The sequence below is a fragment of the Anthonomus grandis genome, chromosome 5 (assembly GCF_022605725.1).
Source record: "Anthonomus grandis grandis chromosome 5, icAntGran1.3, whole genome shotgun sequence".
NCBI classification, from domain to species: domain Eukaryota; kingdom Metazoa; phylum Arthropoda; class Insecta; order Coleoptera; family Curculionidae; genus Anthonomus; species Anthonomus grandis.
In genome coordinates this window covers 420,538-435,053 of record NC_065550.1, presented here as the reverse complement: position 1 = coordinate 435,053, position 14,516 = coordinate 420,538, and the positions used below count along the sequence as shown (strand labels likewise).

The 14,516-nt window shown below is 34.7% G+C and overlaps 2 protein-coding genes and 1 pseudogene across 6 annotated transcripts in view; all 3 read left to right on the top strand.

The window, feature by feature from the left end:
* LOC126736020 (tyrosine-protein kinase hopscotch-like) overlaps positions 1 to 14,516 on the top strand; it is a 185,729-nt gene that overhangs the window by 70,746 nt on the left and 100,467 nt on the right. The gene's annotated exons all lie outside the window — the stretch shown is intronic.
* The window catches only part of LOC126736018 (uncharacterized), a 69,398-nt gene that overhangs the window by 46,764 nt on the left and 8,118 nt on the right, over positions 1 to 14,516 (top strand). For all 3 annotated transcript variants that reach the window (XM_050440205.1, XM_050440206.1, XM_050440203.1), the window contains 5 exons: positions 4,707 to 4,967; positions 5,022 to 5,141; positions 7,912 to 8,048; positions 8,117 to 8,315; positions 8,372 to 8,607. In XM_050440205.1, the coding sequence (XP_050296162.1) occupies positions 4,707 to 4,967; positions 5,022 to 5,141; positions 7,912 to 8,048; positions 8,117 to 8,315; positions 8,372 to 8,607 (953 nt within the window). The remainder of the gene's footprint in view (positions 1 to 4,706; positions 4,968 to 5,021; positions 5,142 to 7,911; positions 8,049 to 8,116; positions 8,316 to 8,371; positions 8,608 to 14,516) is intronic.
* Positions 5,572 to 7,005, top strand: LOC126736041 (uncharacterized; annotated as a pseudogene).

Below are 14,516 nucleotides of genomic sequence, written 5' to 3'. Positions count from 1 at the left end.
TAATGAACCTTATAACCTTCAAATTATTTTCTATAAGTACTTAAATAATAATTATTGTACTCACCTATGAAAAGGAATTTTACTCCTTTTATCATGCAACGACTATATTATATAATAAGTTACGACTACGTGATGTACAAAGTAAAAAAGATAAAATATACAAGTAAGGGATAGGATTTATGAACTATATAGGCTAAAAACAAATATAACGCTGCCATTTCTGAGGGATGTTTTAAAGCAACGCAGCACTTTGGAAATTGGACTTTCTGCTTTATCAAAATTAATTAAAAGCATGGGTTTTCACTATAAAAAAGACTGCAATAGAAGATATTTGTGTGAAATACCAAATATTGTGAGCCAACGAATAGGATTTTTAAGACAATATACACAAAAAGGAAAAATCAAAGTTAAAGAAAGTGGTATTCTTAGATGAAACATGGATATTTTCAAACGGGAGTGGAATAAAATCTTGGCAAGATAAATCTGTGAATAGCGTGAAAAGAAAAAAAGGATGTGATCAGGGAAAACTTTTTATTATTTAACATGCCGGGTCTTCAACGGGATTCGTTCCAGGTGCAAGTTTTATTTTTTATTCTAAGTCTAAAAGTATGGATTATCATGACAATATGAATTGCGAAATGTTTGAAAAATGGTTAAAGGAACAGTTAATACAAGAACCTTCCTTAATAGTATTAGACAATGCGTCGTATCATTCAAGAATTTTGAATAAACAACCAAATGGAAGTTGGAGAAAAAGCGAAATTTATGAATGGTTAGTAAAAGAAAATCAGAATCTCTTGCCATATATGCTAAAATCCGAACTTCTCTCAATTGCAAAATCGCTGAAAAGACCAAAAATATATGCTGTTGACGAAATAGTACGTGAATATGGCCATAAAGTTTTAAGATTGCCACCATACCATTGTCAGTTTAATGCCATTGAGCTTATATGGGCAGGGTCAAAATCTTATTATGAGAAGCATGTAGGTGCTGGGCTTAGATCTGACCAGGTTGAAGCTGTTTGGAATGAGGCATTGAATCACATCACAAAGGAGTATTGGCGGAAATCAGTGGAGCCCACAGAAAACATTATTAGAACCTGGTGGAAGAGAGAAAAAGTACTCGATATTCAAGTTGAACCATTGATCATTGCTCGATTTGAAGAAGATTCGGAAAATGACGAAGAGTTTTCCGACTCTGTTAGTGATAATGATAGTTATAATTAGTTTCTTTTTTTAGTCAAATTTGTTACTTCATTTTTACATATTCACTTAAATCTTCGGTCTTCGGCTTCTTCCTTTTACACTTTGTTTTCTGCTTGGAAATAAGATTGTTCTTGTTTTCATATACAACCTTTTGCACCATTCTTAAACTAATTCTAAGCGTTTTAGCTACTTCTTCTTGTACATTCTAAGCAATCCCTTATTTGCTTTTTCGTTATTAAAATAATTAGTTTTCTTTTTGCATTTCGTTTATTATTTAGGTATGATTAAAAAGTACAAAATTTTTTTTTTAAACATAGCTAAGTAAATACAGTGGCGGCCAGCAAATTAAAAACGATACAATTTTTAATATTTTATGCCAAAATCATACGGTATATTTTCTATTTGCACATAAATGTTTTTATCACTTCATGTTAAGCTTGCACATGCATAAATATTTGGATTTGGATATGGAACAGGTTTGGAATCTGATATTTTAACAATTTAGAAATACCTTGGACAGCTAAATAAAAACGATTCATCTTTTGTTTTTTTTTATCAATTTTTGTCGAATATGAATGTGTAGCATTTATTTATCATTTAGTTGGTGTGTCACTTAAGTAATACAAGGTCAATATAAAACAAACGTTATGGGTAAAAAAAAGAGTTGTGACCCTGAAAAAAGACAAGTAATTTTAAATTTGGTTCAAGAAGGGCATTCATACAGTAAAGTTGCAGCAATGCTAAAATGTTCCAAATTTATGGTTCATAATGCTATTAAACATTATAAAACTCACGGCACGGTTAGAAATGTACCTAGGAAGAAAAGGCCTAGAATAACAACCGCAAGAGAGGATAAAATTATGGTACGTTTAGCAAAAAAGTCGCCCCATTTAACAGCAGTAGATATCAGACGTGAAATGTATGCACAAAACGATCCGAAGCCATCAGTAAGAACAATTCGCCGCCGACTTAATGAGTTTCAACTATTTGGAAGAGTTTCCCGAAAGAAGCCACTTGTCTCAAAGAAGAATCGTAAACTCCGATTGCAGTTCGCACGCGATCATTTGAGTTGGACCCTTACCCAATGGAAAAATATACTTTGGTTGGATGAAACAAAACTTAATCGCATCGGATCGGATGGTCGTACTTACGTACGAAGACCACCTGGTGGGGAATTAAATCCAAGATTCACAAAATTAACTGGTAAACATGGAGGTGGTTCAATCATGATGTGGGGCTGCATGTCATGGTATGGAGTTGGACCAATTTATAAAATCGATGGAATTATAGATCAGGAGAAATACAAATCGAAAATGTGATGCTTCCATATGCAGAAGAAAAATTACCTATTACCTGAAATTTCAACAGGATAATGACCCCAAGCATACAGCACGTTCAGTAAAAAGGTGGTTTGAACAAAACGTCGTTGATGTAATTGAATGGCCCTCGTGTAGTCCAGACCTCAACCCGATAGAGAATCTGTGGAATGATCTTAAAAGAATAATTCAGCCAAAGCAATTTAAAAACATGGACGAACTAGTGAAAGGTGTTCAAGAAGCTTGGTATTCCATCCCAATTACTCGCTGTCAAACTTTAATAGAATATATGCAAAGAAGATGTCTAGCAATAAAAGAAGCTAAAGGATATCCTACCAAATACTGATTTTTTTTGGTGTAAAATTAAAATATTGAATTCGTTTTTAATTTGTTGTCCATTAATTTTGTAAAATTTTTTTTTCCCTAGATTTTTGAATAGATTACTATTGATTTATGGTAGAATGTGTTTAATATGTCTAACCCTTATAAATAAATATCATTCGTAAAACTGCATAAAATGGTTTTCCAAAAAAATTAAATTTTGTGTCGTTTTTAATTAGCTGGCCGCCACTGTAAATTGGTGAATGCACTGAGAGATAGATATGCCCGGCGCATTCTCCATTTTTTTAATAGTTAGTTTCAATTTTTTTTTGCCTTGTAATGTATAAATAAATAAATAAATATTTATTAGAAAACGACATTTTAAAGAGCTCCCCTCGAATTTATCTTTTAAAAAAAAGCTAAGTAAATAAATTGGTAAATTGGGAGATAGAAATGCTCGCCGCATTCACCAGTTTTTTTTTGTTATTTTTTATCTTTTTTTGACTTTTAACTGATATAAAAGAAAAGATAACACAACTTTTTTAATTTTCTGTGCATCAACGTATAGATTGGGTCGAACGACAAATAATAAATCATAAAATTAAAATGTCATTTTAAAAGTGAGATTGTAACATGAAATTGCCTTTAAACAAAGAAAGTAGTTTTCTGGTCTCTGACTGCACTGCATCACACACAATACAAATTAATTGTTTGTCATTATACCAAAATGTATAGTTTCCCAATAATTATTACAAAAAAACACAATCACACATAAACAAAGAAGAAGACAAGATCGAATAATCGTTAAAAATTAGACGCTGTGCCCTGAAATCGACAAATTAGTATGTTATGCACATACATAGGGTCATGCTAAATCGTATACTAATTTCTCAAAAATTTAGGTAACAACCATTTTTAAATGAAATATGTAGAATTTTAATGAAAGGCTAGGGAGGCATTTTTGCTCTCATAAAAAAATATAAATTGCTTAGATTTAGATATTATTGCGTAAAGAAAAATTGTTATTGAGAATTCCGTCTATTTCGGACAATTTTTCAAAAAAGAGAAGTAAATATTATGTCTGGCAACTTAGCAGAATATCGGGAATTCTAGGCATATACCGATAAGGCGTATACCCAACGGGCTTTATACTTATGGGCTTTTTCACGTCATGAAAGGAAATAACCAACGTATGTTTTACATGTCGAATCTCGGATACGTAGTATTCCGCAGACATTTTTACGGCGTTAAAGGCATCACGTCCGTTAATAATTATGCTCTAAGGTGTATACGCGGCTTTAATATGTCACATGACGGCGTTCAATGTATTGTCAAACACTCAAGGAAATAACATTTTGGCAGCCACTGATTTTTCAATTTGATTCATATTACGTGGTGACCTTTGAACCCCCACGATAAGAGCGAAGGCGACTATATCCTTTTCTGTATTTCGAGTTACACCCTATTCTATTGAGAAGTGAGTTCTTCTATTTTAAAGCTAGCTCTAGCTATCATTATGCAGGCTGGTTTTCCGATGTGAATAAATTCAGCTGTGTACTTGCTAAGCAAAGAGGGACTCTGGGAAGGGGTTAAAGAGAAAAATAACATTGACCGGGTAAAATATGACGCGAAAATTGAACTCTATAATTAATCATAGTATAGAAAAACTATGATACACTATTCCGACAAAATGTGTGCTCCTTTATCACTTTTAGACCCTGGCGCCATCTAACAATCCTACTGTAATACATGAATTAAGGTCTCTGTATCTGAAAAGATTACTCCATATGACGTTCGGTTGATATTTGATTCTTCTTCATAATAGGAAAAATTTTACTATTTGAATAAATACAAAAAAAAATAGGTAGCTGGTGTTACACAAAAGATCCCCAAGTAGTCCAAGACGTTTGCAGCGTGCGCGACTGTGACAGACCAGAAGAAATGATAGTCATAGTGTCGACAAATCAAAAAGGACGTAAGATATTTATTTTGCCGCAGTGGAAGGAAAAGGGATTACACGGAGGGCTAAAGTTTGCTTTAAAAGAATGGAACCCTGACTTGTTGGCTGGCCTGGTGTTTGTATTTTTCCCTAAGGAGGGATCTGGAGAGTTGGCTTTAATCATTGGTAATATTTTATTAATTTAGAATTGGATTATTTATCGTAATGATTTTGAATTAGGTGCTGAAATGAACGAAAAAGTTGTACTTTTATTAAACGGCGAGTTGATTGAATCAAAAACTTTTCCTCATTTGATATCTGCCGGAAAGTGGACCGATTTTTGGTTACAAATTCGGAAAGGTAAATCTATTTTTTTAAAGATAATTCTTAAAGTGACATTTTAATATACAGGGTGTCCGCTAATTAATGGTACATGGAAAAACCACAGACTCCTGATGTAAAAATATTACGATTTAACTATATTTACCTATATCCAGAAGTTGATATTAACTGAAATACAGGGTGTTAAACTTAAAACTTTTTTTTTGTTTTTCCTCAATAACTTTAACAAAAGTTAACTTTTTTTCACAAAAATTTGTAGTTAGGGGTTTTTTAGGTCGAGAAATTCATTTTTTTAACAAATTGAGTGTACAATGTAGGGGGCGCTGTCTGCGACATCTTTTTCTCTTTCATAAGGTCATAACTTTTTTATGCTTAACTGTATTTAAGTTTTTATTGAAAATAATACTTTTTTCGTATTTTGTACGTAAAATAGGTATACCGAGTTGAAGTCGCTCAGAGTTACCGTTTTGGAGATATTTGTATTTAAATTATTTAGTGCACCATGCACTCGACCCCGGCTGAATAATTAATATAATCGGGAAATAATTCGCTTTTTTAAAGTAAGCTATGAGAAAGCAAATGAACTTTAGAGACGCAGTTGTTAGGAAACCGCCATGTTGTTGTTGTTGTTTGTTGATTAGTTTAAAGTTGTCAGAAAATATTTAATTAGTGTTTTCTGTGATTTTGCATCCAGTTTACTGTTTTGTTGAATTTTTAAGTTGAGAAACAATGCCGACGCACAATCTTTTTTCAAATGCCGAAATGAGGGATATGTTGTGTGTATATGCGCAAGAAAATTTTAATGGACGCGAAGCCTATAGATGATATTCAGAACTCTATCCAAATCGAAGACAACCTGATTTCAAAATCTTCAAAAATCTTTACGATCGATTAGGAGAAACAGGTACATTTCGTCCTAAATGGAATTCCGCAGGGCGCCCGAAGGTTATAACTCCAGAACAAGAAGAAGAAATTCTGGTCCGCGTGGCTGAAAATCCGGAAATAAGTGCAAGACATGCTGCTGCGGCAACTGGAGTAGGCAAGTCATCCATTTGTAAAATATTTCACGAAGAGGGTCTTTATCCGTATCATTTCAGTCCTGTGCAAAATTTATTAGAAAATGATTTTGCGCCCAGGATAGAATTTGCCAGTTTTTGCCGTGCCCAAATAAATGCCGACCCCATGTTTCTGAATAAGATACTATTTACTAATGAAGCAACGTTTACACGTAGAGGCATTTTCAATTTTAGAAATAAACACACATGGGCATTACAAAATCCACATTCAATACACGAACGTCATTTCCAACATGAATTCAAAATTAATGTATGGTGTGGTATAATCGATAATCATTTATTGGGCCCTTAAACTGGCCTGGAACTACCGCCCATTTTAAACGGGGAACTCTACCTTGAGTTCCTAGAAACACATTTACCAGATTTTCTCGATGATATTCCGCTGGACATAAGGTAACATACATATGTATTTCATGCAAGACGGAGCGCCAGCACACTTCTCTCAAAGCTGTCAGAGAGTACCTGAACAACCGTTTTCCTAATCGCTGGATAGGTCGTGGGAGCCAGAGGCCATGGCCGGCGCGAAGTCTCGATTTTAACCCGCTGGATTTTTGTGTATGGGGCTATATGAAGTCGCTCGTTTACAAAGAAATAGTGAATTCCAGAGAAGAACTATGGCAGAGAATTTTATATGCTGCACAAAAGCTACGAAACGAACAATTATTTTTTAAAATTAGGAGATCTTTCAGCAAAAGAACTGTTAAATGTATTGAAGTGAATGGTAGACATTTTGAACAGTTTTTGTCAAAAGCAGATCTATTTTTTTACTAAATCTCGTCACAGTTTCAAAATCGAAAAGTTATTAGTCGCATAGTTAAGTTTGTTTTCGTTAATGTTATTTTCTTTCAATAGATTTTCTAGTGTCATAGTTATTTTAAATAAAGTTAATTAAATGATAATCCAATTTTTGTCTACATTGTTCTCAATGACTTATACTAAAACATTATTTATGATGTAAAAAATGATTGGTAAAGAGTAACAAGACATTATTGCTTGCTTGAGCTGCTGTACTAAATAATTTGAAGGCAGATATCTCGAAAACGGCGACTCTGAGCGACCCGAAAGTAGTATACCTTTTTTACGTAAAAAATATGAAAAAAGTATTATTTTCAATAAAAACTTAAATACAGTTAAGCACAAAAAAGTTATGACCTTATGAAAGAGAAAAAGATGTCGCAGACAGCGCCCCCTACATTGTACACTCAATTTATTAAAAAAATGAATTTCTCGACCTAAAAAACCCCTAACTACAAATTTTTGTGAAAAAAAGTTAACTTTTGTTAAAGTTATTGGGGAAAAACAAAAAAAAGTTTAACACCCTGTATCTCAGTTAATATCAACTTTTGGATATAGGTAAATATAGTTAAATCGTAATATTTTTACATCAGGAGTCTTTGGTTTTTACATGTACCATTAATTAGCAGACACCCTGTATAGAAGAAGGGTGATTCAGTTAGGATTTCCATATTGTGGAAAAAATTATTAAAAACTATTTATTTGCCCTTTAAGGGTAGTTCATGATAACTACGTGTGAAAGATGATATCAGCTAAATGACCTCCTTTTGATTATTCTGAAGCTCTTGGCTGGTAATTTCGTGCCTAATCTTCTGTTTTAGCTCTGCAACGGTATTCAGGTTCTGGTCAAGATAAGATTCTTGAGATAGGCATTTAATGTATTGTTTCTGATAGATGATAACTTGCAACATTTTTAGGAGAAATTATGTTCGGTTTTAAAGGTGTACCTACACCGCTTTTTGAATGGTTTGACAAGGAGGACAAGGCATTCGATCCAGTTTTTATGACATATCATTCACATTATGAGACTATGCCTATAGGTGTATTTTTGCAGGTGAACCGTAAATTGTATAACATTTTATTACGATAGTTATAAAGGCGAGAAAGTCATTTATTTTTCAGATCGATGAATGCCATACAGAAAATACAACAGATAACAATTTTCTTAAGTACTTTCCTATTGGGCTTTATTCAGAACAAGAACACAATACTTACACCAATCTCTCATTGAAAATGAGAGGTAGCGGACAAATCTGGTTAAGTCTCATGTGGGTCGCCAATAATTTAAACTCGATACAACTCAAACTAGACACTATTAATGGTATAAACAAAACATTTATTATATGATTTTATTTTATTATTTACTACTGTTTTAAGGTGTAATTAGTTTGAATATAGTAAAGGTTGCTCCGAAGAGTACCGAACCGAAATTAACTCCACTTATAGAGAAACAGGTCCCGGACGTAATGACCAATAATAGTTGGACAACGTACTATCTGACTTGGTCAGAGACAATGATGGATATTAAAAAAAATAATGTGTCGGTGATAAGTGAAAGAATGCCAGGCCCAGTGTTGGTTTATTGGTTTTCAGTTGCCGCAGCATCTGGTTGGGTAGGTCTAAAATATGCTATCCTATAATATTATCTACAGCCCCGTATTAATATAGCTTTTAATAAATATTGCGTTCACACTTCACAGAATTATGTGATGTATAGGTAGACCAGTATATAATATTTAAAATATACATACTGACCAAATAGTTTGTTTTAATCAAAATTGTTTAGTTATAGTACAAAATAATATAATATATAGATTCATTTAAGTGAATACATTCACTATACATTAAAAAAAATGACGTCATTAATATGTTTTTTTAAACGGAAACCACCATTTTTTAATGCAGAATCAGAAAGAGCGTATTTTTTTACAAAGATATTTTACAATTGAATAGTGGTTACATAAACAATTTTGAACGAAAAATGATGATAGAATGTAAAATTAAAGAAATACCTATCTAAACTAAATGTTCAAATTCAGCACCGTTAACCACCTGACAATAACCAAGGCGATTTAAAAATTCTTTTTAAACGTTGTCAATGACATCTGGAGTAATATTTCTAATTTCTTGGCGTATTTGTTCTTTTAAATCTTCTAAACTCACTGGTTTAGTGACATACACTTTACTTTTTAAGTATCCCCATAAAAAGTAATCGAGGGAAGTTAAATCTGGCGATATGGGTGGCCATTCAATGAACCTTCGTCTACCTATCCAACGATTTGGCACAACTTTATCTAGATAATTGCTAACGGGTAAAGCATTGTGTGGCGGGGCTCCTCTCACCAGTGAATGTCATCAAAAAAATAAGGTGCTAAAACTCTTCCTTCTATACTATACCGCACCACACATTGACTTTTTAAGGGTGTTGTGTATGACATTTTGTGAACCAATGAAGGTTTTCGGTAAATACCAGTATCGACAATTCTGTCTGTTCACATGGCCCTAAACCACCAGATATTAAAATCGACGGGGTCGGGCATTTTTTTCAGAAACGGTCCGTTTCATTTTTATTTAATTTATCCGCTACTTTACAGATGCACTGAATAATTTGACTCTAGTATAAATTTTGATCAACCTCTAGCTTTTCTGGAAATCAATGGTGAATGATACTAATATACTTGTGACATCAAAAATCCAATTTGCCAAAGGATAAGTGACTTTGTTTTAAAACATTTCTTATTATGCTCAAAGATGTCTGCACGAAATCTTGCTACTAAATGTTTAACATGCAACCACTAATGCCCAACCAACAAAAAAAGCTCAACAACCGAAACAAGACCAATTAATCTGACATAATTTCTGTTGAAAAACATGGAGAACGCACTGACTATCAGATATCGGCATGCTCATTAGGCAGGAGAATTAACAGAAAAGTCAGGAGACACAAATATGTTGGATATTTGGATCAAAGTGATGCTAGGAGATAATAATAAATTAACTTGCTACTTAAAAACAAGAACAACCACAGAAAGGGGGATTTCTGTGGTTACCATAACCCGCTCACCACAATTTATTTAAGGTAGATCAAGCACATGATGATTTTAGCCATACAATGTAACGAGGATAAAATACCTTTAATCATCTAAAAAGTGCTGGGTATCATACGCAAATGGTACAAGAAAAAAGAATGTCTATCCCTACTCTAAAGTGAAACTACATCGTTTGTGAGATACCTTGGGGCCACTCTGGATAAAACCATTAAGAGAGCAAAAATGGTACTCTGAAATTATCGCAGAATGGGCAGTAAATTGCATAATCTGTGCATAAAGTGAGGCAGGGATTCATTATTTCGCCCTTAATTTTCAACCTCAAATCAGAGTAAATATCCAATGAGACTCTTACTGATGTTAGTGAAATAATTCATATTACCGGGGTGAATGTAAATAATATCACATATGCCGATTATACACTTATTGCAACTGATAACGAAGGACATTTACAAAACCTAATTAATAAGATAACTGACACTCGGACACCGTTTGGCTTAAGACAGCAATGACAAAATATATAATTATTAGAAAATAACCGAATATTAGAGATGATGAACGGCACAAAACTCGAGAGAGTTTATAAGTTAGTGTATCTCAGTAGCAACATTAATGATCAGTAGAATCCAAACCAGAGAAAACTCGAGCCGCTTTTGTGAAGATAAAAAGAGTGCTAACCAGTCACAACTTGACGCTAAAGTTGCCAATGAAGGTGGTACGGTGCTGCTATGTTTTTCCAGTTCTCTTCTACCGCATGGAAGCATGTTCATGCACCAAGATAATGCTGAAATCTATAGAACCATTCGAGATGTGGGTGTAGCGGCAATTACTAAAAAACAGTTGGGGAGACAGAATTAGTAGCAATATAGTTCTCAATCGCATGGCCAAAGATTTAGGAGCTGCTAAAACTATCAAACGACCCATATTAGAATATTTTGTGAATAACTGTCAATAAAATAATATTTCTCAACATGATGGCCAACTATCGCTAAACAGTCATGGTACCAGAAGAAGAAGAATGTGAATATGAACTCTAAAGACTCGCTTGCCTACTTAAGAGTAATTTCAGAATGACAGAACAACATAGACACCTGCCATGGAGACTCGGGTTGCATTAGAGCTGCATCTCTATCTACAGAACGAGCATCACATCTGCTAAACAAAATATGTGACCACAGTACTTTGTAAATACCCTGTGAGTTTAGGAAGCCAACATATATCCAAGGTTACAAGGGTAATATCTGGTAAAGAGGCAGATTGCTGTGGGAATCAGCTGGCTTCAAGACTGATTGAAAAATTATTACTAGCATCTACAAGTTATCAATAAACCCTGGCGTACGCCAACCAACGCTCTTCGATATTTTTGGCCGAAATACACGTCATTCAAATTTGTGCAAGATGGGTGGTCGAATAATAACCGAAACTCATAAATATATTTAGATAGTCACGCAGCACTGACATCGCTAGACTTTTGAGAATATCTGGCAAGTGCCGTCCACCATTATCGAAGTACTGGTGCAAGCGACTTTTGAAGTTTCGCATAACTCTTGCAAGCATTTCTTGGGGTATTCTGCGAATTTCCAGGCAGATTGCATCCTTTAGTTGTCTAATAGTCGTTGGACGATGTTTGAAGACTTCAGCTTTTAGGTAACCCCACAGAAAGAAGTCGCAGGGTGTTAGGTCTAGCGAGCGTGCAGGCCAAGAAATATCGCCTCTCAGGGAGAGCAAACGTCCGGGGATCATTTCTCTCAATACTTGCATTGAAGCTCGAGATGTGTGAGCTGTTGCTCCATCTTGCTGAAACGAAAGGCATCTTGCACATTGAGTCCTGCAAAGGCTAGGGCGAAAAAATTGTGAATCATCGCTATATAGCGTTCCGAATTGACAGTAACAGCGTGATTTTGTTCTTCAAAGAAGTAAGGGCTGATTATCCCCGTTTGAGACACGGCGCACCAAACTGTCACTTTCTCATTATGTAGAGGCTTCTCGTGTATCTCTCTTGGATTATCAGCGACCCAATACCAAAAGTTTTGCTTGTTTACTCAGCCAGACAAGTAAAAATGTGCCTCGTCACTAAAAAAAACAGCACGTCGATTGTTCCAATCACGTTCTGATAATTCCTGTGCCAGAACCATCTTGTATGGATGAAAACGAAGATCCTTGTGAAGAATTCTTCGCACAGTGCGGTCAGATCAACGAAGGGCAGCTGCGTGTCTCCGTGCAGAACGTCTAGGTGACCGTAAAAAGTCACAGTCTCAATGTTTTCGGGTGTCCGAGCTGTCCGTGGCCGTCCACCTCCTTTTCCATCCAGTTTCTCTGAAGTTCTTGACCCACAACACAATTGATTTTCGGTCCGGGACTCCTTCATTTCGCGGAATTTGTAATCTTATCCGGAACGCTCGTTGCGCAGCAATAACAGACCGATTTTCGCGGTGGTGCACTTCCACGGCGAATGCGCGCTGTGCGTTGTTCCACATGATGCTTCAGACTAAAACATGTTTAAACAAAACTGTTTCCCATACGGCTCTTAGTGGCGGTACCCCCACTATTCTGCGACGCCTCACGGCATTACGAGGGAAGGTTAAAAATAGGGAGACAGTTATGCCGCACCCTGTACATAATACCTAATATACAGAATACATAATATAACATCCATATCTAGATGAGCGATGTGGAGCTAAAAGGAACCGCTTGGTACGATAAAGCGTATAGTAACATATTCCCTAGTTTGGATACCAACAACTTTTAAACAATAGCGGGACAGAGTACCAGATCTTAACTATTGTGAAAACTTTTATATTGAACCTAAGAAAGAACGTGACACCATAAGGGAATTATGTAAGAAATACTTAACACTTAACAGTTCTTATGGAATTGGATGATCTAGAGTAAAAATCGCATGCATACTCCATACTGATATTAATACTTTGGTTGCGCGGTCTGTTCAAAATGGAATGTATTTGAACACTGGGAAATGCCACTGCATGAAATTTTCACGGAAAAAGTCGCCAATAATATCTAATTATTTTGTAGACTCTACAGACCTTAACAGGGGCAATATCCTTGCCGATCTGGGGGTGGTTTTCGGTGGTATCCTTTCATTTCAATCCCACATTGATTCAATTGTTTCTAAAGGATTGAGCCGGCTGGGGTTTATTTTGCGCAATAAGTATTTTTTATATTTCCTGTATGAGTAAACTCATTGCTTCGTTACACATCTCCTGTGTGATCTCCGTTTTATCAGGTACATATTGACAGGATTGAAGCTATACAGAATAAGTTTCTGAGATATTGTGGGTTTAGGCTTCCTCTTCCTAGGGAACAGTAGACATATTGGGATATGACGGCAATGCGCAATGTAAGGAGTTTGGACTTACACTGTCCTGATCTTTTCAGCAGCATCAATTTCCGAATTCCAAGCAACTGAAACACTAGAAATAATGCTGTTTTCCATATCCCTTACCATAAAATAAAGTAGTGTATAATAGTCCTTCGAGCCGATTTTTTAATTTGACAAATGTGGTGTTGATTGCGACTTCACTGACATTTCTCTTCTCTCAATTCAAGTCTCAGTGTCATAGATTAGTTTAATTTAGGTTAAGTTCTTGTTCTTGTCATGTTATTTTCGAAATGTGAGAATAATTAAATAGTGCCTTGTAAAAAAAAGAGGTGATCCCGTTAAATAAATAGATAATGATGGTGGAACTGTGCCGTTTGTGTATTAGGAATCCTGCTCCCCCTATGGATTTGACGTCTTCACCGATATAGTTACTGATTACTGATTTACTTAGTCATTTGATACTACATATACAATAGAATAAGACAAGTCAGGAGAAAGAAACTGATAATCCTGATTAACTTATTTAAAAGAGTAAAACTATTCTAAAAAAAAAACCTAATTACGCACATCTAAAACTTAGAAACTATTATAACCACAAAAGTACCAACAAACAGTACAAACAAAGTACAGACATTGACTAGGCAGGAGTGACTTTCAGCATGTTGTTAAATTCGATGATATCATAGACGACAGAATTTATAATAAGCCGTTTTAGTCTATTTTTAAATACGTTGAAGTTATCTATTTGATTTAACAAAGCAGGGAGTTGATTAAATAAGTTAATTCCTTCATAAAAGGGGGTCTTTTTAAAATAAATAAAGTTAAATTTTGGCAAATAAAGAGCATCCTTACATCTAACATTATATTTATGAAAATCACTTACTTTGGAGAAATGTTCTTGATTTTTAAATATGTATAACAATAATTTAAATATATAAATTCCGGGCATTGTTAATTGTTAATATTTTTAAATGTTTCACGGCAGCTCTTATTATATTTCAAACCAAAAATCAGTTTCATAAAATACCCATTGTGCCTCTATCTATTACCCCTCATCTATTACCCCAAACAGCAACATGTGAGGTCAAGAGAGGGTACACTATACCATAGTTTACACTCAGTAGACCCTTCATTC